A 27,940-nucleotide genomic window follows, 5' to 3' on the forward strand; every position below is an offset into this window, starting at 1 on the left:
ATTTTTAAGAGCCAATTAAGCAGTTGTATTTGGCAACATTTAACTTCATTTTAGCACTCCACTGCTGGAGTTCCTTAACTTTGTAGAAGAGTGAATTCATGTTTTACAGAGATGAAGATGAGAATTTTACTGTGTACTAAGTGATAAGGAGTCTTTGATTTCTTTTTCCTTTTCTAGGTATCTGTCAGCTGTAGTCAGTTACCTTTTATTTATCAGAAGATTTTTGTTTACTAATGAACTTGTTGGGTTTATTCAGTAGACACACATGCCTATCATCTTACTATGTAATTATTTTTATCAGTATCTAGGCAAGGAGATTTTGCTATATTTTATCCTCCTACGAATAGTGGTTATTGCTAAGAGAGTCTTTAAAAAGTAATAGTCGTTGACAGTTGTTAGTTATTAGGGGGATCAGTTTGGGGGGTGGGGTTCCTTGGGCTTCATCTCCTGCTGTGCCTGCCTATACCTTGTTGACCGCTGTTTGAGAGTCCTTGGTTTATCAGTCAACTGCCAGTTCTTTGGGAACATAGGAACAGTAAGTTTGGACTAAGGCAGCTTCCTGCATCTTCTCTCTTGAACCAGAAACATTTGAAAGAAAACCCTAAACTCAGTGCCAGTTTTTCTACACTCATTGACCATCCTCACTCTCAAACATGCATCTTTAGGAAAGGCCTTTGTCTGAATTAATTAGAGCTCCGTGTTAAGAAAGCCAGAGAGAGCAATTGACTCATTTTGTTGGAAGTTTAATATTGCCCAGAGGAGGACAAACAAACTTAACATTTGGCAAAAAATTCCTACCCAAAACTGACATATCAAGTTTTGGGTTGATCATAAGCAATGTAATACCTACACAAAACCAAAATGCCTATCTACTCAGGTCATTTCCTTTTATGAAATCCAACTTTATATGGATAGTGGGACTATAATTTTATTCTATTCATTTGGAGTATTTTAAGAAAACTGTTAGGTACGGGGTATCTGAGACATTGTGCTCAATGCAAACTGTTCTCAAAAGGTATCATTTCCATTGAATTCCAAATAAAGAGAAATGGTTTTATAAATGTGACTGTCGTTCTAATTAGCTAAGTGGTAATTCACTGAATTTTACCGTAATTTAAACTTTACAACAATAATGCTTAATAAACACAGGTTTTTCTACAAGAAAGTTAGGAATTTCCAGGTTTCCTCTTCAATAGGAAAGGTCTCATTTAATAAACTATCTTGAAGATAAAGTGTCTCCATACAGTGGTCTTCAGTGTAAACGCCAAGAAAATAAATGAGCTATTGGTCATATGGTGATCTCTTATAACGACTTTATTTCTGTGAGGGCAGTTGATGGCAGTTTTCCCTGAGAGATACAAGTGAAGCAGCTTGACTAATATTACTGGCTTATTAACAGGGATTTTGGCTTGCAGTAGTCTGGTTAGTTGAAACTGAAGGGGAAAAAATTGATGAGCTCTGAATGGCACTTATGTTAAATGTATTTTTTTTCTGCATTATTATTGGGTTTTTAGGAAGTCTTTTTTTTTTTTTTTTTTTTTTTGAGAGGGAGAGGAGAGGTAGAAGAAGAGGACAGAGAATCTCAAACAGGCTCTCTGTGCCCACTGTGGAGCCAGACGTGGGCCTGAATATCACAACCATGAGATCATGACCCGAGCCGAAATCAAGGGTCAGATGCTTAACCAGCTAAGCCACCCAGGCACCCCAAAAACTCTCTTAAAGTAATTGTATTCGTTGATATTCATATCGGATTCCTACTTGAGTGACATCATGGCATCAATTGGGTTCTTCTGGTTAAAATTTTTTAAGCTCTCAAGAAAATATAAAATCATGGTGACAATTTTAATGATGGCAAAAGAAGTTTTGCACTCATTCTTAGTAATATTATCAGTTCTATTTTCTTAAGCTATGTCTGTTACAGCAGTTCTTTTTATTTATTTTATTTTTTATTTATTTATGATAGTCACACACACAGAGAGAGAGAGGCAAAGACACAGGCAGAGGGAGAAGCAGGCTCCATGCAGTTATTTTTAAATGAAATTATTTGAAGACACATTTCAATTGGTTGAACCTGATTGCTAACCTTTACCTAATGTTAGGAACACCACATTTTCTTTTTAAAGTAAAGCACTGGATTATGACTTCCAAAGTAACCTGCAGATTTAGTTGGAGGTTGTATTCATGCATTGAGTTAATTTTATATTAATTTTTAGACCTAGTCACCTACCCATTGGTAAGAAAACTGAATCTTCAAAAAGTAAGTTACTTGAGAACCAGGTGATACTGAGTCTTCTTTTAGACAGGGATCTTTATTATAAGACATGTTAAACTGGCTTCAAATGAATTATATCTTACTATATTATATTCAGAGATAATAGGTCTTTCAGACTACATTTCTTCCGAAGAAATAGTATTAAAGGAAATGAACAAAATGAACAAATGATGTAATAAAAGAAAAACAAAAAGGCAATTATAACAGAGGTAATGGCGAAAACACCCATTTGGATTATCTAGTCAGGATTATAGCCTTTCTTTTGGCTACAATTCTATGTGACATATTTCTCATAATCATATGCAGTGTTCTGAAACCTTAGTAACATATAGGATCCTTTTAGTGGTTCTCCAGAGTTTATATAAAACATATATATTTAAAGAGGTGTGTCCACGTAAGCTTTTATTCATTCAGAATGCCGAAGGAGATCTGGAAAATTCAAACTCATTAAATGAAAGAATATGTCCATTTAGTGAATTGCTCACAGTGTACGTTCTACTGACGGCTACAGCATTGGTCCTTCGGATTCATCACACCTTCACCACTTTTTCTGCCCTGTGTCATGTGTTGATTCAGGTCTCCATTTTTTCGTTTTTCTGTTAAAAAGAATATGATGCCAAACTTGAGTAATTTGGCTTTACATAGATGTATATTAAATCTGTCTGAACAATTAAAATAGTACCGCCTGGGACAACTGTGTGGCTCAGCAGTTGAGCGTCTGCCTTTGGCTCAGAGCATGATCTTGGAGTCCCGGGATCCAGTCCCTCATCGGGCTTCCTGCATGGAGCCTGCTTCTCCCTCTGCCTGTGTCTCTGCCTCTCTCTCTCTGTGTTTCTCATGAATAAGTAAATAAAATCTTTAAAAAATAAAATAAAATAAAATAGTACCACCTGCTGTTACATCACTCATCAACAAAAATGCAAACTGGTTATTGGAATTATGTAGTACTAGGATGCTCTTCTCGGCTATAGATTTCAGGCTCTAGAATCAGATTGCTGGAATTTGAGACCTGTTTATACCATTTCCTAGGTGTGTCATTTTGGGCCAATTGCCCTTAGTGTCTCTGTCTCTGTATCTCATATATCACCTTATACACTTATTATGTGAGAATGAAATGACCTAATGCATATGAAACACTTTAAAATGGGCCTAGCACATAGTAAGTACTTGTGTTAGAAGCTGTATGTGTACATCATCTAATAAGTAGTAAATCTGGTTGAATTACAATGTATGTTTGTTTTCAGGTTGTTAAAATGAAAAGACAAAGTTAAAAGTTATTATTGGGAACTTGCAAATGCCTAAAATTATAGACTGTAGAGACTATATAAACCAGGGGTCAGCAAACTATGGCCAGCCATCATTTGGTTTTGTAAATAAAATTTTATTAGAACATAGCCATATCCATTCATTTATGTCTTGCCTAGGGCTATTTTCACCTTACAGTGGCTAAAGTTGAGTGGTTATGACAGAGACCTAATGGACTGCAAAGCCTAAAATGTTTACTATCTGGCCCTTTACAGAAAAGTGCGCCTACCCCTGCCTCTGTAGTTCGGAATATTTTGATCCCTAGGTGCTTCTAGAACTCAGAAATGATGAATCACAATTTTTATAACGAAGATACATATTTGAATTACCTATAAGGTTTAAAATTAAAATCAGAATTTTGGATTCTCCATCACCAACTGATTTAGACTCTTTGGGAGTTGGGTTTGGAAAAGGCCAGTATGCTTTATAAAAGTTCCTAAGGAATGCTTAATGTTTATCCTAACTGACAAGTGGATAATCTTCTCACTGGTAACATAATTCAGAGGTTTTTGTTTGTTTCTTTAAAAAAAAAAAAAAAAGCCAAGAAACTGTCTCAGAAGGAATTGTAAGAAAAAATGAAGGGCCATTTTAGACCTGTGAGGCTCCAGTGTGAATAAGAACATAGTTTCTGCTTGACTGAGTTATGAAATTAGTGTGGCCTAAATATATGCCTAGTATCTGGTTAAACTCTTTAAAAAAAAAAAAAAAAACATATATTACAAATCTTGAAAGTACCTGTCAGTCTTTCCATCTCCCTTGCCTATTGTGGTAGTGACTGGGTAGAGCATGTGGTGAGTAAAGAATTATACAGCTTCCTTCTTCACTTAGAAGTCAGTTAGGAGGAGGGGATGGTTGGAAGAAGGATTGAGAAAGTCTTCTCTATATCTGTTCTAGGAGAACTGTAGAGCAAGAGCAGGAGTAGACTAATGAAAAGTGACTTAAGCAGAAACAACTTTCCCATAATTACACAGTAAAAATATGAAATTACTGGGATATTTCATTGCTAATATAGTTACTGTGCCTTGAAGTAATTCCTATGTTTAATAAAAGAACTTGTACAAGAAAAAGGAACTTAAAAATGAGTCAGAATATTTGATACTATAATATCTTGAATAGAAAAATCACTTTTAAACATGCTTTATAATAACTTAATTTTAGACTTAGAGTGAATTATCTGCTGTAATAAACTGGGTTAATACGGTTATTTTCTTTAATTTTTTTTCTTTCTTTAAAATGTAGGCATTTCAGTCGAACCATGGAAGAACTGGTTCATGATCTTGTCTCCGCGTTGGAAGAGAGCTCAGAGCAAGCTCGAGGTGGATTTGCTGAAACAGGCGATCATTCTCGAAGTATGTCTTGTCCTCTGAAACGCCAAGCAAGGAAAAGGAGAGGGAGAAAACGAAGGTCGTATAATGTTCATCACCCATGGGAGCCTGGCCACTGCTTAAGTGAAGGCTCTGATTCTAGTTTAGAAGAACCAAGCAAGGACTATAGAGAGAATCACAATAATAATAAAAAAGATCATAGTGACTCTGATGACCAAATGTTAGTGGCTAAACGCAGGCCATCATCAAACTTAAATAATAATATACGAGGAAAAAGACCTCTATGGCACGAATCAGATTTTGCCATGGACAACCTTGGGAACAGAACTCTGCGCAGAAGGAGAAAGGTCAAACGCATGGCAGTGGACCTCCCACAGGACATCTGTAACAAACGGACAATGACCCAGCCCCTTGAAGGTTGTAGAGACCAGGACATGGACAATGACAGAGCTTACCAATATCAAGAGTTTACCAAGAACAAAGTCAAAAAAAGGAAATTGAAAATAATTAGACAAGGGCCAAAAATCCAAGATGAAGGAGTAGTTTTAGAAAGTGAGGAAGTAAGCCAGACCAGTAAGGACAAAATGGACTATGAAGAGCAAAAAGTCTCAGATGAACTCATGAGTGAAAGGTGACTTTTATATTCTCTAAGTATAAAAATATGTGTCTCCATTGTTTGTGCTTGAATGTGTTTTGTATTTTAATTCTATTTTAACATAATTATAAATTATAATAATAAAATATAACAATAGTGATATTACTGTTTTAACCATGGTTATATTTCCTTATAATTTACAATGTTTAGCACAAAATTGCTTCTTTGATTTACACAACATCTTTTGATTGTGTTATAAAGACTTAATTTTCAGCTATAAAGAGAAAAGGAAATAGTTTTTCAGTGGGAAAGAATGTGCTTTTGAATAACAGCACATTTGTAACTCTTGGAATTGGATTTATAATTATTTATTTGTTTAATTATAGAGCTTTAGCCTTTGGTGCTTTTTAGGGTCACAATTCATCAGTTTATATTGATACTTGAGAATCAAAAGTTCATACCATTTCAACATGTATGGCTTGGTATTTTAAGAAGTCTCTAGATGGCTGAGAAATCTGATTATTTATGAATTGTAAAACCTAATTTATAGTCTAGAAACACTTGATCTTGTCATTAGACAAACGAGAAAACAATGATCCTTTGGCAGCTAGTCTAATCTATCTATCCTAGAAAGCAGGTATACCACAATGATAATTATTAAGTACAATTTTAACAGCGTCAGAGGTAAGTGATCATTTTTCTTTTACACAGAACTAATGCTACTGCAAGAAATGAGAAAATGTTGACTTTGTTCATCCTTATAGGCATGTTCTTAAAACCACAGAACTATGATCCAGAAAAAAAAATCCTTGCTGACAAAGAGTATTTGATTTTGATTTGTAAGATTGGCATTATTTTAATCATGTAGGTTATGAACCATGGATTTTATATGTATATATTTAATAATATATATAGCTATATATATATATACATATATATATTGGCTTATAGATATGATTAGAAACATGAATAGGACCTGATAGAAGTTTATAGGATGGGCCCTTTATCAGTGATGGTTTGCTATTTAGGTAATTTTTCAAAAGAAGTAAAAATTGCTCAAAATAAAATGTTTCAGGAAAGCTTTGAAAATTTTATGATATCTGCATTTCTTCCAAAAAAGTTGGCATTTTTATACCAGAATGAAAATTACTTGTATGGTAATTGGGCCATTATGACTGGGGACCACCTAGCTTGACTTGAAAGTGATTATTTTGCTCAGTCACTGGGAGGGAGAGTATGTGGCAATGGAGATAGTATTCATTTCTGGATTATTTACAGATTACTTGCCTTTTGTATTGATCCTCCAAGCCTTTCTTTTATTGATATCTGCCTTGTATTGACAGACATCTATCCTGGAAGAAAAATGAGATGAAACTCTCATTTCTCTTCATTGTAAAAAATATCTGAGTATCTATTAGATATGATCAGGCTACCCAGCAGTCAACAGCCCAGGTACAAATTTTCGAAGAGGATGTTTTCACTCCAGAATATTTTTTTTAATATTTTTCTTTTATTAGTCTTTTTTTTAAAAGATTTATTTATTTTAAAGAGAGTACACTTTGGGGGGGGGGGAGGTGCATGACAGAAGGAGAGAGAGAGAGAGAATCACAAGCCAACCCCATGCTGAGCGTGGAGCCTGAAGCAGGTCTCAATCTCACCACCCTGAGCTCATGACCTGAACCTTTGAAACCAAGAGTCAGACACTAAACAGACCGCACCACCTAGGTGCCCCTTCTTTTTTTTTAAACTTAGCTATGAAACTATTTTTATTGTTACCTAAGACTTAGATGCAGGTTTCCTCTGTGGGATGATTACTAAAAACGGACCCTGTTTCCTACAGCCCGGTTGTTTAGAATAGCAGATAAGCAAATGATGAAAATGAAGTATGCCAGGCAGAAAGTACTGGTAAAGGAGAATTTCCTAAAGGAGCTGAGGTTTAAGTATTGTTCAGATGTTGAAGGGAAATGGCATTCCTGGGTAGAGGAACAGCTTATGCAAAGGTGTGGATTGTGAAGCAAAGTGAACATATCTGGGAAAATGGCATATAATTGATTATTACTAGAACAAAGTGGCATTGAGCCTATGGCAGTGTGTCTTGAAGATCTTGTGTGCTATGGTAGTTTGGATTTCATCATATAAAGGAAAGCCAGTGAAGACTTTTTAATAGTGAAGAAACTCAATTAGATTTACATTTTCTTGAGTTACTTTTATAGCACAGTAATGTCGTTTTTTTTTTGGTTTTGACCGACCTCCAGTTCATCCTTAAGGGAGGGCCAAATTGTGGCAGTGATAGTAGAGGGGAAAACAATAGGAGAGCCATTTTAAGAGTTGGAATCAATGGAGAGTTGACTGTATTTGGGAGGATGAATGAGAAATAGGACTCTCAGTGTGTTGGTGTCAAGAATAAAAAATACAGGAAATGAACAGATTGGGGCAGAGGATTGGGATTAGTGTACAAACATTAATTTGACAACCATTGTGGAATATATTCTCCAAATACTGTGCTATAAAAGTCATGCTAAAAAAAAAAAATGTGGGAAGACTTGTCCTTGGAGATAAGCCATAATGGCTGTCAGATGCCAAAAATGAAAAGACTTGCTTCCATATATAAGTTCTTGTTCTGATTTATTGAACATGCTAACAACTACATGATGTACTTGGAGCAACTAGCTAGATGTCAATGAGGTGAAATATAAATAAGGAGACATGTTGTTTAAAACACATGTGAAAAGATGCCAAATGAAGATAAGGATCATTAGGGACTAAGCTGCTCTTGGAAGGGGAAGTTTGATTTCCTTCTCTCTTTAAAAAGAATAAATAAGATAAAGACAGAGAGGAAAGCAAACCATGAGACTCTTAAATATAGGAGGGTTGCAAACTGAGGGTTGCTGGAGATGAACTGGGTAGGGGGCTGGGGTAATTGGGTGATGGACATTAAGGAGGGCACTTGATGTGATGAGCACTGGCTGTTATATGCAACTGATGAATCACTAAATTCTAACCCTAAAACTAAGAATATGCTATATGTTAACTAACTTAAATTTAAATAAAATCTTAAGGAAAAAAAAAAGTACGAAGGCAGAGAGAGGAAAGAGAAAATTGGGATACCACTTGGAGAAAGAACATAAGCCAGAAATAGAGATGGGAAGAATTTAGGTAGGTCTCATCCATACAGAGCCTTGAAATCTATATTTAATCCAACAAGTTTGGGGAAGTAATTTTAGATTTTTAATAGAAAATACTTTATTATTTTATTTATTTTATATATGTATATATGCATAGATATACACATGTATGTTTTATAAACTTTTTCTTTTAGAACACTTGGATTTATAGAAAATTGTAAAGATAGTACAGAGATTTTCTGTATATCCTGTTCCCATATATCTGTACCCAGTTTCCCCTATTATTAATATCATACATTACTGTGATGTACTAGTCTGAATGAATAAGCCAATGTTGACACGTTATTAACAAAAGTCAGTACTTGTTTTAGAAATTCCTTGTTTTGTTTTTTGTTTTTTTAATGTTTCTGTTCCAGGATCCCATCCAGGATATCATAATATTTTTGGCCAGCAAATTATATTTATAAAATATGAGCTTGGCTGTATGTAGAATATTAAAAGAAGTGAATCTGAACTCAGAAATTAGAAGACCATTGTATCCCGCCTCCCTCCAAAAAAAAAAAAAAAAGAGCACATAGTTTCACAATCCTTTATCTGTAAATCTGAATTCTGAAAGCTGTGAAAAGCTAATTCATTGGTGGCCAGACCTAGCTTGACCTGGATTTAATATGGATATTCATTCATTTATTTGAAAAACCATATTAATAGGTTTGATACTGGTACACTACCCTATACCCCTTTTAGGCATTTTAGAACATATCTTTCCAGACTTTGAAAAATTGTGAATTTCAAATACATTTTGCCTCAAGGATTTCAGAAAAAGAATTGTGACTCAGGGTATGTAGGATAAGGCCCTGTGTTAGGGTTGTGTTGATGCAGGCAGACAGGAAAGAACTAATCAGTCACTGAAGAGAAAAAAAGTCAATAGTAGTTTACCCAGCTAGATAGCAAATAAAATGAAGTTTTCGAAGTGTTTTTAATACTCAGACATCTCTGTGCCTAAGAGAACGTGCATGTTTGTAAATAGCAGTTATGAGTGTGATTGTCTAAGGAAGTATTCCTTTCTTTCATTAACACTTGTGCAGTATAGGGAGCTTCATACATTCTCCTAATATGAAGAAAATTAAAGAAAATGGTACTTAGAGTTCTTTGGGAAAATGAACCACTTAATAAATCCTTATGCTTTTTATTTTTAAAAAATCAAATAATTGAAATGATATCCTATATTCAGATAACAGGGATTTAGATCTCATCTATACTTTTAATCCTAAACTCTCAATTTAAATCTTTTAAAGCAGATTAATTTTTTTTAAAAAAACAGATCAGTTTTGTTTAGTATGTCAGGTTATAGGGTTGTACACGTTAATGGGAAAGTATGACAAAATTCTCCTGGGGCAATTTCCTGACTGGTTAACATTAGGAATTACAGGAAGAAAAGAGTATATGAGAATTTTTAAAGAACATTATCAATTTTGTTTAGAGGCCAAACCTCTTGTTACATGATCTTGTTTTTTCAACTTTTAACTAACTAGATTAAGTATTGCTTCCCTTAGAACTAGTACTGACAGTTTATGTCAGTTGAATATCTACTGTTTAATTTGTATATGAAATTTGACATTGTATCATACTCGAACTTCTTTGGAAGTATGGAGAACCTGTTATTTTTTAGACCTCCTCCTTAATATTGGCAGTATTCCATATTTTGCTCGGTGATTACTCAGAGAGATTTTAACGTTGATTTAATGGATTGTTACCATTGTAAACTTTTTTTTCTTCCTTGCCAAGTAATAGAGTTGTTATGAATTCTTAAGTAATGTCTTTTTCCAGAATATTTGCAAATGTGGTCATGAGAAGTAATTTCATCCTGGGCCCTTGCATGTCATGTGCTGAAGAAAGGCTGAGCCTGCCTTTGATTGAGACTTTGCCCATTTTATTGAGCAGTGGTGTTCCACACTCAGGCTGAATTGCATGACATAAGAAAGGAGCAGTGAGCATTCAATGAAAGCAGATAATAAAATGCATCAATTGTGTCAGCACCTCGTCGCAGTCACATCTGGCTTACTGTCAGGGTCCCATTAGATTCCTGTGGTTTTATGTGCCAAAAATAATATGCTCTGTAGTTAATGGAACCAGAATATTTGCAGTTTGATTAAAAAAAAATCATCTTGTTTTCTTTCCGATCTTTATCAGGCTTAAGTTTCATCTCTGAACTGCCATGTCTCTTTAAAATTTTACGACTGAGAGATCAATTGTTCTTTTGATCTGTTTTTTTTTTGTTTTTGTTTTTTTGTTTTTTTTTTTTTTTTTCCTTTTCCTTTATTGCAGTGATTCCAGCAGTCTCAGCAGCACTGATGCTGGCTTATTTACGAATGATGAGGGAAGACAAGGTACTGAAATGCTATTTCTTTTATTCTTTTGGGAAAACGTCTTCATTTTAAAGTTGTGCTTTTTACTAGTTATTTCCTAGGTTCAGGACTGCAATCCATTTAAGTTACACACACCTAGTCAGTGGACTGGGGTTTGGTTATTTTCTATACTATGCAGGGTACCCTGTCTTCATGACCTAAAGTAATTGATTATCTCCAAAAGCTAGTATGTAGAGCTAATAATATTAAGGAAGGATCATCTTCTTTAAGAAAGCTTTACGTACATCAGTCTTTTCAATTTTGTCTCAGCAAGTTCACAAGACACCGGTTCTCAGTCTCCACCTGATTCCACATGTGTTTAATACTGTGTAAGCATTAATAAAGGTGGATTTGCAAGTCATTTGTCATTTTTATTCAGCTGTGACATTTATTCATCCTATCCAGTTCGTAAGTAATTAGACACTTTTCATGAGTTCAATATTGTAAACTGTTAAACAGTCATGTCTTACCACTTAGATCTTTTTACATCTTTGAAGTTCCCCGAAGCTTTTCACACTTTCCCATGGCATTATTTTGAAGCTACCTATTTGGGAAGAAAATAGGAAAAAACTGAGTAAGGAGGCAGGAGGCATACCTGCAAATGTTATCTGCCTTTCTTGAGAATCTTTAGAGGAAAGCAGTAAGTTCTAAGGGGAAAAAAGAAACCAAAACTTTGTTTTAAATTATAAATAGTCTAAAAAAATTATAGTCTAATGATAGGAAAAAAAGAAGGAAATAGTAGCTACCTATGCGTTTTTCTCTTAGTCTGTTCATCCTCCTGGCAGTAGGAATAAAATAAATGATCTATCATTGTTGCTTACTTATAAAGCCATATATATTCCAGGTAAATAGGTGCATACTGTTTTAAAGACCATAGACTTTTTAAAGTTAAGAGACTGCTGAAATATGTTAGAACCCTGAGGCTCAGAGTGAGCTTTGATACCTTGATAATATACTGAAATTCTCATTTAAATACACGTGTCTCCTCAAAGTTATTAGAAATGTTGTACTTGGTACTGAAATGAAATGAAAAAAAACTTTTGAAAAATAACTTTTAGAGAAATCTGTCCCTCTTTGAAAAGCTCTGAAAGGTATAGAATAATATGCTACCATTTATCATGAGCTTATTATATTTTACATTTCTAAGTGCATTTTTGTAATTCAATTTACTTACGCTTTTCTCCAGGAGAGTCTTTTTTGGGGGCGTTTGGTGAAACCTAGGCTCAGAGAGTCTAGATACCTTCCCCAGTGTTGCAGACACTGCAATTCTAATTGGTCTGACTTCAGAGCTCAAGTTTGTAATCTGTCACTATGTGATTTCCCTATTAAGAACAAAGTTGTATATCACATAAAAAAAAAATAACCTCATTTCTCCATAATAACATTGTCTCCACTGGAATTAACATCTAGGATAATTAGCTTCAAGTGACTCCTTTTCTTTTCTTGTACCTGTACCTGTTCTGGGAAATTTTAATATAATTATCAGTAAAAGAAGTAATACTTATGTGCTTTGAAATGTGGTCATTTTTAAAAATTAATTTTTATTAAATCCTCAATTGAAATAAACTGGTGGCTTTGGTTTTCCAAATGCTTTAAACTTTTCACTCACAATTTGAAGTATGGCTGTTTCCTGTAAAGTCATTTTTGATTGAAGCTTTGTTTTTTTTCTAGTGTGCTTTTAAAAATATTTGTAGTAAGATATTTTAGAAGTCAGAAATCTCTTTCAGTAAAGGGAAAGACTTTATGGTAGTTGTGATGACCCTCTTAAAAACCAGAATTAGTAGTTTTTCAGAGAATCACGGAGACTTTAATGAATCAAGGATCATACTCAAAATGTGTTTGTCACTTATTTTTAAAAGCCATCTGTCTTCTGTATTTTTGCCTCCTTATTCCTATTGTGAAAACAAAAATCTGTTGATTCATATTTTTGGTATTAAAAACAAAATACTGTCCACTCACCAGTACATTTTGAACTGAATTTTAAATGGATCATTTCTCCATGGTTACACTCATGGATGTTCCCAAAAGTCAGACTTACTATGGATTGTGTTCTGTTTTAAAAACATCTTGCTTATTGTATTCCAGTGTAGTTTCTTTGTAAATTCTGTGGTATTGTCACTTTTCATTTAAAATCAAGTTTTTCACAACTATTTCTTAATGAACTTAATCAGATTAATTTCATTTAGTCACATCTGTTCATGATTGTTTCCCCTTTTACACTCCATACAAATCATGAAATTAAGCTAATTATATGCCATTATCAGCTGCAGAGAACAGGTTCTACAGTTTTATACTTTTAATTCTCCATAGGAGATTAAGGCTTGTTTTTCTTTAATTTGGAAAGGGTAGTAACTTAACTGGATTTCTCTACAATGTTTGCCCTAGAATTAGCCACATTTATTTTTCTTCACATTTTTTAATTGGTTCTAAAACAGAAAAGCTTGTGTTTTTGTTGTGGTGGCAGTTCTTGTAGTGTTAAAAAACATTTTTTAGTGAAGTCATGATGTAGAATAAGTTTTCTGTATAGATTACATAAATGATTACCAGATAAAATACAGGATCCCCAGTTAAATGTGACTTTTAATTAAATAACAAATCCTTCCTTTAGTATAAGTATGTCCATGTAGTATCTAGACATACTAAAAATTTTGTGTGGATACTATTTATTGATGTTAAAATTTGTTTCTCTGAAATTCAAATTCATTTGTTCTCTTGTATTTAACTCTAAATCTGATAACTGTGTATTTGGACAATAAAACTGAATCTTTGGGGGATTTCTTGTATTCACACAGGTGATGATGAGCAGAGTGACTGGTTTTACGAGAAGGAATCAGGGGGAGCCTGTGGCATCACTGGAGTTGTGCCCTGGTGGGAAAAGGAAGATCCTACCGAGCTAGACAAAAATTTACCAGATCCTGTCTTTGAAAGTATCTTAACTGGTTCTTTCCCTCTTATGTCGCATCCAGGAAGAAGAGGTCAGTAGCACCTGCTGACTGCTGAATATGGTGGGCTTATGGTGACTCTAGGAATAATCATTAAAGAGGATAGGCTGAAATGGCAATGAAAGCGTCTAAATATAAGATGCTGTTAAGAAACATGTTGAACAGTAATTCAGCTACTACATTTATCATGCATTCTAATTATTGGAGAAGTTAACTTGCCTTCTTGCTAAGACCATTATGACAATGTTGAAATGTTAGAAAGGTAAATCAGGAGGAAAGAAAAGCCCTGAATAATGTCCTAATTCTTAAATAATCCGTAGTTGTGTACTAAGCTCATTAGAACCCTACTAGACATTGCTTCAGATAGTTTCAAGATGTTTCCTTCTACTCATTCTGCATTCTGTTTCGAAAGGAACAATGATCATAGAATCTCCTAAATTGAAGACTTTGATTTTCCAGGTTTTCAAGCTAGACTCAGTCGCCTGCATGGAATGCCTTCTAAGACCATTAAAAAATCAGGAGGGACCACAACTCCAATGGTAGGCATGCTTTTTTGTTTAATTGTCATGTTTGGAAATGTATCCATTTCTATGGAATAAAAAGCCACATCCTCATCTTTTATTCATATTCTAATGTTATACTTAAAAATAATCCATTTTTTTGTAGGCTACAAACTGGACCAGTGAGATTCCCCTATAAACCAAATCTTCTAATGCTAATAAATTAGTTACGTTTTGAACATCTGGGGAATGACATTCGAGGGAACCTGGCTCCTGTCCTCTTCCCCTGGAGGAATATCATTGAAGTGAGAGCCTCTTTGATGAAAAGATGGGGCTGTTTTTGCTGGAGGACTGGTATTCTTCCTTTAGTCAGAAGTGAACCTGGTTGGGGAGGCTTTCTAGGGATCTAGGTTGGCCCAGGGTGGGTAGAACTACTGTAAATTTTATATATTTTTCTCTTTTATGATTTTTTTTTACATTGAATCCATTTATGTATTACTTGCTTTGCCAAAATGCTAACAAAAGCTAGAAAAATGGAAATCTTCCAGATCTCACATAAGTATTCCTTAATGTTTATATTGTGATTGGTTAAGAACTAATTTTTACATATCTGACTGTTGTAAATAAACATGATGCATTGACATTTATGGCTCATTTTTAGAGAAGTCTTATATAACCAGCATTATTTAAAGTATTTGCATTTTACTCAGGGTATTTTAACAAGGGCTAAGATGAGTAGTAGGTAAGGTTGATAATCTTTACTAGAATTTCTGTTTTGTTCAGTTTGCTTTCTACTTGAATAATCTGCTCTGTATTACAAACCCATTGTATTTTATAGTATAGTGTTCATTGTACTACAAAAAAAAAAAAAATCATCCTAGTTTTAAGCTAACCACAGTGGTAACTAGTCTGTGCTAGTAGAATCATTTACTATTATTTTTTAAATTATCTGCTTTGTTTGATACCTGAAACCACTCAAAATTATCATTTTGGCTTAGAGTTTATGGAAATCATGTGAAAGCTGGTATTTCAACTAATACTGTATGCCTCTGAATCCTATTGTCATGTTTAAAAGTGAGCACTGCTTGCACACCTTTGGCAGACCGTATGTGTCGCCGTGAGTGTCAGAAATACTTGCATGAGCTCATTTTCATAAACAGAGGGGAAAATGTAACATTTCTACTGATGCTATAATTTAGACAGTATACAACATTCAGGCCATTTGAATTCTTCAAAATGGTATATTAAAATGACTAATATTTTTATTAAATTCCAATAATTGATGAAAACTGTGATTTAATACATGTATTTTTATACTGTTGTATGGATTAATTGTTAATTCAGCATTTAATGGCTAACATAAATATTATGATTGGAAAAGAAACTTAAAGTTGACATTTCTTTTACCCAAAGGTATTACAGTCTGAAAGATTTCAGAAAATGTGTTAAGCAGAGAGTGTATGACATCTTTTAGATTGCTTGTCTAAACTGGAGAGATTAAATATGATAAAGTGCAACTTTGAGTATCTTTACCTTTGCATATTTAAAGTGATATTTTAGAGGTACAATAATGTGGTGTTTGGTCATTGTAAGTAAGCTTATTTGTGCTATGTCCTTTGGAGTAAAAATTCATTTTTTTTTTCCTGAATTACATAAATGCTTTTATTTTATTTTGTATAATGACTGTCTTTTAGATCTGAATAAGTCACTTTAAAACCTTGGCCTATGAACTTTGCCTTACCAATCATGAATCTAGATGAATGCTATCTAGTTCTTGGTTCAGTTTTACCTATTTTTATTTTTGGTTCACTGCTTGCTTGAGCATAGCTGGGATTTGTAGCCCATTTTCTAGGCTTATTGCAATCTCACTGTGGTATTTTATAGAAGCTATTACATCTGATAGGCTAGCTTCATGGTATTGATGATACATGGCTTAACCATAGTAAAAGCTGCCTTCCCTCTCTAAATTGTAAAAAGGTGATTAAGTGTCACTTGATGGAGATATACTATATATGTGTGTTTATCATGGAACTAGTGCATTAGGCCATAAACTGTTTTCCTGGTCTACATTTTTTTGTATTCAAATTTTACTGAAGACAATGGGCTCCTTCAGGTTTTCTTTCTTTCAATCCTGAATTGTCCTTGTTTGGATTTTTAAGTACTGTAATTTTTTTTTTTTCAATAAAATATCTGACTCGGACAAGAAAGGTAAGAGTTCCAATTTGTGCTGATATTTTTAAATTCCTCTGCTAAGTTTTGTTGTTGTTGTTGCTGCTGCTGCTGCTCATACTGTCCATATTGTATGTAACAACCTAGTCTTAAAAATTATAATGTCACAAAACAGTCATTTTAAACAGTACCCATGACATAAGAATGAAATTTAATTCCTTAGACTTTCACACCAGAAGTCTAGATTGCTTTTAAGAGAGATTAGTTTTCTGAGAAAAGTCAACACATAGCTAAAACCCATTAAATGGAATGGCAACAAAAGGTTTCTTTCTCTTATACAGATGAGTAGTGACTACACAGATATAATGATGACTTTGAAGGAAATGACAGGAGAATCTTTTACTGAAATGGATACATTCTTAGGGGAAAAGTTTTCAATTGGATTTCTCATCATTCACTGTACTTACGTTCTATAAAGTTGCCCCTGGACACTAATTAGCAAGTACTGAACCATTGCTCCTAAGGGAAATACCAGGTTAGGTTCCTGTGAGCCTCTGGTCACAACATTTTTATCAGTCAATCAATACATAATTCATTGTTTTAGCTATCTTTGTGTCTAAAAACACCTTAATATATATTGTTAATTCATTGACATTAAACTCTTGACCAACATCACCATAACCCATGCCCAAGCAAGGCTGCCCTAACACAAGTATTTCTCCATAAGGCACATCATGGCCTTCTTTATACTTAGGAACCCTTGTCAACACATCAGCACTGTATTGGGGTTCATTTAAAACAAAAAATTGCTGACGAAAAACACAAAACTGAAAAATGTGGCACTGAATAAATCACAAAAAGGACCCTTGTTTATAGTATTAGAGCTGAAACAGGAATGCATACTGTTTTCTTATGTGACCTCTGTTGAGAATGCACACGTGAACTAGGTGACAAATTTTTCACTGCTCCTGAATGACCATAAAAGTGCTACAAGAACTGATTTGACAATGTGGTGCCTGGCTGGCTCAGTCATTGGGGCCTGCAGCTCTTAATCTCAGGGTGTAAGTTCAAGCCCCATGTTGGGTGGAGAGATGACTTAAAAATAAAATTGAAAAAAATTGATTTGGAGGTTACAAATAAATGTTAGTGAGTAGGCAAATTTGCAGATGTGGAACCCACAAATAGTAATGAGAATCGACTCTTTATTTTTGTTGAGGAAAAAGTGGTATTACAGAAAAGTTAGAGCTTTTGAAGTCTGAACTTGGTGAATCCCTGCTCTGGTTCTTTTTTTTTTTTACTTTTAAATTATAAATTGAACTTTACCTTCTCTTTCTGTTTAATCGATACAGTATTTAATTTGCAGAAGTGTTATCAGGATTAAATGAGATTATATATACATCATAGGCTGGGAACCTTTTTAGTCACACAGTATATATTAAATAAAATAGTTACCATTATTATAGATACCAAACACAGAATCTCATGATTTAGAAAACATTTGTATTATTGTTCAAAATACAGAATCTTCTAAACTTTTCATATTTTATATATGATATACCTTTATATTTAATATTTAAAGTGCTTTTTATTATAACCTTTTATGTTTCTTTTATACTTCATTTATATATGAGCCAGATGTTATCTCTAATTTGGCCTGTGAAGAATAATTTTGAATGAATTTTAGATTGACAGCCACTGCATTAAACCTCAAACCCTGACTGCAGATTAAAAAACTGATCCCTGGGTGGCGCAGCGGTTTAGCGCCTGCCTTTGGCCCAGGGCGCGATCCTGGAGACCCGGGATCGAATCCCACGTCGGGCTCCCGGTGCATGGAGCCTGCTTCTCCCTCTGCCTGTGTCTCTGCCTCTCTCTGTGTGTGTGTGACTGTCATAAATAAATAAATAAATAAAATTTAAAAAATAAAAATAAAAAAAAAAAAACCTCTCCCTAACCTTGAGTCATTAGGCCATTCATTTGCAGAAAGACCTGTGCTGTTTAGGAGCTTTTGATCCAGAGTTACCTGGTTTTTAAAAATTATTTTGCCCACATACATGAGTGGTGAATGCAGTCACAGTTCTGAGAATTTAATGTTGAAAGGAATTAACTATTGCTGTACTTCTGTTAGAATAAAACACTGGCTTATTGGAGGCCAGCTGACCCAGCCCCTAATATTGACCTTTTTTAGTAGAATTAAGCAAGTGATAATTAATTCTGAGGAATATTCTGGGACCATTATCCAGGAGATATAGGGTGAACCTCCTGTATTTCCAGAATTTTTTCATCAAGTACAATTCAGAGTGAATAATCCTCAGAATAGATCCATCAGAGAATCTGTTTTGGCATATAGTACTTTATAAAGTGAATCCGATTACCCTGACTTAAGCATAGCATTTCAGTTAGCCAAGATAGCCTACCCTTGAGCATCCTAATTAATCAGAGTTTTCTATAGGCGAGAGATTTTTGAAAAAAAAAAAAAAAAAGTTTTTAAACTGATGATCTTAGAACAGGTATTAATTTTTCTAAGCTAGCATTCAAATTGAGTGGTCTGTTAAAGATCAGGAAATAAATGACTCCATTTAAAATATAGTACCTGAAATCCAAAGTAAATATTACATAAGGAATTGTACTTAAAGGTTGTAGGGTTCTGTTAAAAATCGTATCATCATTTCAGTCCAGTTTTTTATATAGATGAAATGAGAACAAGTATAGTGGTAACGGTGATGGTTATTCTGTCAAAGAAAACAAATCTGATTTAAGGGACTGTTTATTCATACATGTTTCTCAAGTTAAATATCCAAAAAAAAAATGTGAACATCAACCCTTTAAATTGTCATGCTGTACAAGTAAGCATACTGTTATATCCAACAACGAAATAGCCCTCTAAATAATTTATATCTGTTTAGAATCCTGAGTCATTCCGTTGTGTAAGAGAAGGGGATATTGTATATATTTTCTCTTTCTCTGAAGTATATCATGAAAGACCAGACCAGATTTCCTGAGTGGCATATCGATAATGATACTATAATGATTTACTCTGTATGTCTTGCTCAACCTTTGTTTTATTGTTTGTTAGGATACTAGACTGGGAATATGTAGTCTGATTTACAACCTTTTACAACAGAAGGGGCCATTCTAAATGGATTTGGTTTAAATAAGGGAACTACATAAACTTTTCTCTTAGACTAGTCTAAGAAATTTGGTAATAGAAAACAAATCTAAAATGATTTTGACAAATACACACGGTGTGTGTCCTCAGCTGTAATCTGACCATGTGCTAATTAATTATCTAATATTTTTCAGTGCAATTTGATACGTAAGTGCTTCATTATAATCTTTGTGAACTGGTATTTGTATCCTTAACGCATTTTTGGATACTTTGCAGAATCCAAGAAGAATTGATATTTAGAATCCTCTTATATTCTAAATATATATTATATCACATATATTCTAATTTATTACTATGTATGTTAACAATATAGTTTTTATTTTATCTCAAAGTCAGCTTGAGATCCAGATTTCATGCTGGAAATTAACACTTTTTCTTAGAATTTGTTTTGAGATAAAGTAGATTTTGTATCATACAGCAGTACTGCTTAGTAGAATTGTAATAAATATTTCTTCTACAAAAGACATTTTAATAGTGTCTCTTGTTTGATTTAAAATTCTCTTATTTTGATGTCATTATTCACTTTATACTTTATATATGAATTTAATATCTAATTGATATTTGAACATTTGAATCTAATAGTTTTTCATTCTGGCCCACTGAAAGTAGTATCAGTATTAATATTGATATTTAGTCTTATTGCATTACACTTTATTAAAAGTGGAATATATACATATTTAACAGTACAGAATATATTATAATGTATTCATTTATTCATTCAACAAGTATTTGAATACTTATTCTGTTCTCCATTTTTAGCTTTTAAAATCCTTTAGGAAAAAAATGCATAAACATGTTCAATCTTAGTATTTTAATACTACCAGATTTGACCGCTTATACTTTTTATCTATTTAAAATATTTGTCCTTGCTTTTCTGGTTACTTACCACTAGAATTGGCCTGGTTTCATATATTGTCAATTGGGTTTGTGATGCTTCAGAAATCTGGAACCTAGCAAGGAGAATGTTAGTAATGACTCACAATGATGCTTACTATATGCCAGATGCTTTTCTAAGTTATATATATATTTTTTAATTCATTTAATCCTATTAACATTTAAGACTTAAACATTTTCAAATTTGTCTTTCCTTTGCTATGACAAAATTAATGAAATCTGGAAGTTTCTTCACTCTGTTGTCATGTTGCTAATAAATATAAATAAATTCTCTTTATAAAATAGTCTTCATTCCTGGTTACCAGATGCTATTGGAAGTGTGAGTTATTTTGAAAACTGCAGCATTCTTTGCTATTTTGAAGAATGAGCACAATCAAGTTGTGTGCCGTAATAAAAATGATAATTAAAATGTTTTACTGCTTCAATCGGAATAATCACTGGAACCAAGTCCGCCATTCCAATCCTTTTCTTTGTTTCTCAGGTATTCTATACTGCCTAGTTCTTGATCTTTAACATCATCCAGTTCTGGTCTGTTTTCTTGCCTTGTTTTCTACTGTTTTCTCTGCTTACTTTTCATGGTCCTTCATTATCTCTCCAAGCCTGTATAGTGTACTGGAGAGCTGTCACATGTGTGCTTCATCCATGATGATACTCTCAATATCTCCCTTGCTCTGCTCCTTTTTTTCCTACTCCTTTTCAATGAAACTTGGATAGACTTCATACAGGAGGAAGATTGGTTAGCTGGGACTTCAGGTGTGAGTTATGTACTAACTCACTGGGGATGGAATTGGCAGACAGAAGGGCATGGATGGGCAAGGCTTATATATAAAACAGCATGGAATATCAGGAAACTGAATCCAGTATTGCTGAAGTGTATATAAGGTATACATTTGTGTGGAGAAGTATATGGTAGACAGGGTTTGGTTGGCGAGGTAGGCAGGAATTAGATCATTTCAGACTCTTTGGTCCATGGGAATGGATACAAACTGATGTAATCTCTGGGGGGTGCGGGATGGTTAAGGTAATCAGATTTGTTTCGAGAGATCACATGGACAGCAGTATAGAGGGTATATTGGGTGGTTATCGTTCTATATCAGGGATCTAAGCTATGTCCCTGTCCCCCCAGTAGATGGGATCCACAGTAAATCGAACCCCTGTATTTTATTGGACTCAACAATCTGGTTGACTTTTAAACAGTATCTACTCAAAAAATATTTACTGAGTCTCTACTGTGTGCTAGATACTGTTCTAGGCCCTGGGGGTTAATGTAGTGAGCAAGGCAGACAAGGTTCCAGGAGCTTATATTTTAATGAGTAAAAATAAACTTGGTTGGGGGAGGAGGTGAGTAAGTAAACAGAATGGCCATGGAGAAGATTCAACAGGGTAATGTGACATGATTACAGAACATGAAGTTGATTAGAGGTATATGATTTGTTGGCTGGAATAATTTTCAGCCTTGGCTAATCTAGTGGTTTCCTCTCATCACTCTTATAACAACCTGGGAAAAGAAACAAGGGTGTGCATCATTCTAACCCATTTATTCACGAAGTTAGCATAGGTCCTAGACTTTCCCCCTGTTTTCTGACCAGGCTGATCATGATTTTTAAATGTCACTGTAGGGTATGCCTGCACATAGAAGAATGTCATTTTTGTTTATAAAGAACAAAATTACTATTGATGCTTTAAAATTTTTTCATTAAAAGAAAGTTTGAGGGTGCCATGCATTTATATAGTGTTTGGTTTTCTTTTTTGGATTTAATCATAATGTCTGCTTTGAAATTTAATATCGTAGTGTAGTAGTTCTGCCTCTGTGGCCACTTAAATATTGTGCAGGGCAAATAGTCTCTATTACATTTTCAAAAATACATGAACTGCCATGCTTTCATTTAATTTTTTTTTTCATTTTGGTATTTGTCCCTAAGTTCTTAGGTTATCACACTGTTGGAAAAGAAATGGCTTGTTTAAAGATTGGAAAGGGGATTTGAGTCTCCTTAAAAAACATTTGAGGTTTTTAGAAAATGTAAGGATTATGCTTATCATTTTAAAATTACTCTCTTTATCCTGAGAAACCTTTGAAATATGTTCTAAAATGTTCTTTTTTTAGAAATTAAGACTGATGTTTGGTAACCACTGGATTTCACAGATGAAGACTCAATACCCTTCTTCCTCATTGCTCTTTAAAACGGTGGTGACATTGCCAGAGTCCCCACTAGTTTTTCTTTCTTTCTTTCTTTCTTTCTTTCTTTCTTTCTTTCTTTCTTTCTTTCTTTCTTAATCAAAATCAGAGAAACAGAAATGTTGCAAACATTTCACTTTCTTCAAAGCTTCAACTTTGGTTTTCTGCCTTTTATGTTGCTGATAGAATTATTCTGATGGTCTATAAAACTCAGTTTTCTAATTTGCCTTCAGATATGTCGGATATCTAATATCAGAAAAGTTCAAAATCAATGATGGGTAGAACACTTCCAAATAATATTTAACAAGCGCTTTCTGTATTGAAGTCACCTGCAAATCCTCCAACTGAAGGTCAATTTGAACAACTGAGAATTCACAAAGAAGCCATATAAATAAAAGGGGTTCCCTGTGCTATAGTTAGAAAATGCCAACCAGATATTTGTTGCCTGTCATCCAGGCGACGGGATTCTGACAAACCAGAGATGTATTCCAACAAGTATTTTATAAGTATTATAAGTATTTTTGTTGTTAAATGACAGCTGTCTAAATCATTGACCAGTGCTTCCTGAGGGAAAAAGTAGAAGTTTCATGATCTCTTTGGATACAAAAGAAGTGACGTTAGCCATTCCTAATACAGCATCTTTGTCTTAGAACTTCATATTTAAATCTGATCATTGGTTATAGACAGCTCACCATTTTAGTGTTCCAGGTGAATGCAGGTCTGAACTTACAGGTGCATTATATTTAGGTTGCAGTATAACTGTAGTAATATTTAATAGCATGCACTTGGGTCTTTTTGAGGTCTTTCATATTTGTATAGATTTTGAAGTATGTAGTCTGGAAATACTTCTTTAGAATCTACAGTCTTTAAAAAGTAAACAATTATTACTTAGGTTTCCTCCCCTTCCGTTTCATTTACACGTATTTTTCATAGACTCCTCTCATTTTTTCATCCACAAAACATTTTATAAGAGTATTTTATATCATTTGTTGTATACTAATAAGTATATGTTAGATCTGACCCAGAAACTTGGTGTCTTGCCTATGTGTTTTCAGCCACAGATTTCTTGGTTCAGTTGTACACACATATCGTGAAGGCTTCTGATATCTTTATTGTGGGAAGGGCCAGGAATACAAAATAAGTAAGACACACCTTTGTCCTCAGTACCGTTCAGTTTGGTTAACAAAAATTAACTGAGAAAGACACAGAGAGAAGGGAGACCTAACATTTGTGAAGGGAAGCACTGATCCTAAGTGGTTTTTCCTTCTTCAATTTAATTTAAGTGTATGTGTTCTCTTTAATCCTTGACTCTCTCCTCATCTAGAGATGTCTGAATCTCACCTTTTTATCTGTCCTGTTAACCCCTTCTTTCCAGTTTCATCTATCAGTGCCTTGGGGTAGTTACTTATAACCTTACATTTTGATAACACGTTACTCATGTCCCTGGTCTGTCTTCCGGTTTCCTCCCTCAGATCCATATCCCAGGTAACTCCAAGTAAACATTTTTAAAACATGATGATGCCCGACCAATAAATAAATAAATAAATACATACATACATACATACATACATACATACATAAATAAATAAATAAATAAATAAATAAATAGTTTTCACTGCCTTCATCATAAAAATCTAGGTTTGTTCCTTTCTAAATTCACTGCTCACCTAGGAAGTCTCACCCACTTCACTCCTTCCCAGATGGTTATATATTCTCAACACCCCCACGCCTTCCGTTTTCTCCTGTTCAGCCACATTCATGCATTCTATACCTTTGCTCACAGCAGCACATCCCTCTCTTTACTCTTAGATTCATGCACCTTAAGGAACAGATCAAATTCTTTGCCTTTTCTTCAAAACCTCCTCCAGCTCTTCACCTTTGAGAGATTGTTCCATCTTCTGAAATGGCATTTTCCCTCCTGCCCCTGTTTTATTCTTCTGCTTATGTTTGTATTATATCCACAGGTGCATATAGCACCCCTGCGACAGGAATCCAGCTCAGGCACAGATGTGCTCTATAATTTTGAGAGTGTTGCTGGCGATTATTGGTTATCACCCCTCTGTGGGTTTTTTTTATTATTTTATTTATTTATTCATCCGAGACAGAGACACAGAGGGAGAAGCAGGCTCCATGCGAGGAGCCCGATGTGGGACTCGATCCCAGGACTCCAGGATCACATCCTGGGCTGAAGGCAGGTGCTAAACCACTGAGCCACGCAGGCATCCCCCCTCCCCTTTGTTTTTTAGGGAGTTTTCCACCACTTGGTTACATAGCCATCTCACCCTTAAGTAAAATCCTTTCCTCCCAATATTAGTGTCAAAATTCTTCATTGTTTTTAATTTGTCCTTTTATGTATTTCCTGATGCAACGGCAGATAGGATTTCATTTCACAAAGCACTAAAGAAAAAACAACAACAAAAAAATTATCGGATGCCTAGTATGCAGATGCAGGGCTTAATGTACCTTTTGGTTGGACAATCCTTAAATGTTGCTATTCAATAGGGATTTCCCTTGGAAATAATATTCTATTAAGTACTCTCCTGCCTCAAGGTTGGTGAGTGGGACAGTGTTGAGTCCACTAGCCAACATTCTACTTGCAAAGCAGGCGACAGGGAGCATTCAGTGTGCTGACTTCCACTGAATTCCTCTGACCTAGTAAAGGTATATTATGTTACCCATCAGTATGGCCCCTTTCTGGTTTAACTTATTTATTTATTATTTAGGTTTTTAAAAATTTGTTTTATTTTATTTAAATCTAGTTAATTAACATATAATGTATTATTGGTTTCAGAGGTAGAGTTCAGTGATTTTCATTAGTTGCATATAACACCCAGTACTCATTATAGTTTAACATTTTTATATAAATGTTGAGCTTCTGCTGTGGTATACGGTAGCAGTGGTAACATGATAAGACTGACTGAGGATTGGAATCGGGATCAACTTTTTCTTTTTTTAATAAATTCCCTGTTTCGGAGTTACCTGGCACCTCCAATTTCTGAACCTTCCTGGAATCTGCTGCTTTAGTCAGCTTGCTTTTTGTTGCCACCCTCTCTCCCCATTTTTTGAGTTCCTATTATCTGCCAGGTGGTATTCTAATCTCTTTATGTATGTTCATTCATGTAATGTTCAAAAAAAGCCTACCGAGGTAAATATTATTCTCCACTGTATCTTATAAACCAGGAAACATGGACAAATGGTTTAAATGACTTGTTTAAGGGTCATGACTTCTAACTGGTAGTGTCAGGATACAGACTCTCTAGCCCATGGCCAGCTTCCCAAGGACTTACCCATCAAGCTATACAGCCTCTCCTTGAAGGGTAAAAAATATATTTACACTTAATTTTTAATGTCTCATTGAAGGGTAAAAAATATATTTACACTTAAATTTTTAATGTCTCAAAAAAATGTCTAGGCCTAATGGCCTAGAAATAATCCACTTCAGTCAGGTAGTTTGATCAATTTAATGAATATATTGGGAAGATCATTCTGAGTTTGGTTGATGAAGTTAAATCTGTTGAATTGGATAGAGGTTTTATTTTTCAGTGTAAGAGTTTTCACCACATAAATAGGCTGTGCATTCCTCCCATCAACTCTTCTACTTCCAACTCACATGTTTTCTCTCCTGTCCTCTGATTTAACACGTGGATTTCACTTATTAGGTTTTTGCCAACACTAACATTTCTATTAGAAGGTAAAGTTTCTGTTACCTGTCAGTTAGGTTTTCTTCCTATCTGTAAAGGTCAGTGCAGCAATAAATATTTAAATAGCATTGGGTATTTTTGTAAAGAGCACCTTTACAGTCTCCATCCGTCTGGTGATAGACGTGTTATGGTTATTCCCATTTTATGGATTCACAGATTTTCAAAGCATTAGCTTCATTAAGAAGGATCAGAGCTAGGTCTGAATTCCAATACTTTTAGTGATGAAAATTTCCAGAAGTTATACTCTTTTCTGTAGTTTTAGCGGGAGCTATAGTGATTGTCTTTTGAAAATACCATGAGGCTTGAAACTTAAATTTCTTGTCAACTTGTAAAAGTTGTCATCTTCAAAATATGATTGCGTTATCATTTCAAGGAAAGATTGAAGAATTTTTGTCATTGAATCTTTAGTTCACCCTTTTAAATTGTTGCTGATTGCATTGAAATAAACAATTTAATTCACGCTGCAAATTTGGCATTTGCCTTTTTCATATTTATTAATGTCACAACTTTTCCCTAACCTACTTCCCCGTGTAGCTTCATAAAATACTGATATGCCCAGCCTTTGGAGTTGGCTGTTTATAGGAAATATCAATTAATCTAACTCTTCCTGGATCAAACAAAATCTTAGAGTCATCCTGTTTCCTCAGCAACTTAATGCATGTAATTGTATATGTTACAAACACATTGCCAACACATTATTGTATGTATTGTGTCTAATGTTTGCAATCAAAATGCTTTTATTTCCATTGGAATGATCCTTAAGGTTCTGGGTGTCTAGCTGACTGGATCAGTTCTCTATTTCTCCCGACATTTAACTCCCAGCTCCATGGTGTAGCACTGTGAAGGGCATGGAGGGCACAGCGGACACTATGTATGAAAAGGGGCTTTTACACAAACATGCACACACATATTTTATATTATATCTTACTGCTGGTCAGTAATCCAAGATTTCATTTAGACACTAGAAGGACAGACACTGTTTTCCCAATAGTCATAATCATAAACTTTGTTAAAAGTGAATGAAGATATGAATATGTATGAAGAAATTAGATGTTCTCACCATGAATGTATGTATGGCATCAACATGTCTTGAGTGAATTACAGACTTTACTCATTTCTGGGCCATTTGTTTTATATATAGATTAAATATAGATAATTACTTGTTTGACAGGTTACTTTATTACTTTGGTAGATCTTAAAGGACCACATGCAGTTATAGTGTGATTATTGTAATAATTTGGATTCCCTAATAGCCAAAATTAACATTGCATATGAATTAAAGTTTTAAAATAGGAATTTGATTTTGTTTAAAGTCAGTTTCACTTCTGGTGATTATTTTGATTTAGTAACAGACTTTTAATTGAG

At 34.3% G+C, this 27,940-nt stretch overlaps 1 protein-coding gene across 2 annotated transcripts in view; it reads left to right on the top strand.

Moving 5' to 3' along the window:
- GPATCH2 (G-patch domain containing 2) overlaps positions 1-27,940 on the top strand; it is a 169,461-nt gene that overhangs the window by 5,572 nt on the left and 135,949 nt on the right. Inside the window, exons 2-6 of one of the 2 annotated variants that reach the window (XM_055334028.1) lie at positions 4,817-5,533; positions 10,948-11,009; positions 13,820-14,002; positions 14,429-14,508; positions 14,636-16,713. In XM_055334028.1, coding sequence (XP_055190003.1) covers positions 4,817-5,533; positions 10,948-11,009; positions 13,820-14,002; positions 14,429-14,508; positions 14,636-14,668 — 1,075 coding nt within the window. In that variant the 3' untranslated portion in view covers positions 14,669-16,713. Of the gene's footprint in view, positions 1-4,816; positions 5,534-10,947; positions 11,010-13,819; positions 14,003-14,428; positions 14,509-14,635; positions 16,714-27,940 lie in introns of those variants that run through there. The other variant, XM_055334027.1, reaches the window with a different exon arrangement.

The sequence above is a fragment of the Nyctereutes procyonoides genome, unplaced genomic scaffold, assembly GCF_905146905.1.
Source record: "Nyctereutes procyonoides isolate TBG_1078 unplaced genomic scaffold, NYPRO_anot_genome, whole genome shotgun sequence".
NCBI classification, from domain to species: Eukaryota; Metazoa; Chordata; class Mammalia; order Carnivora; family Canidae; genus Nyctereutes; species Nyctereutes procyonoides.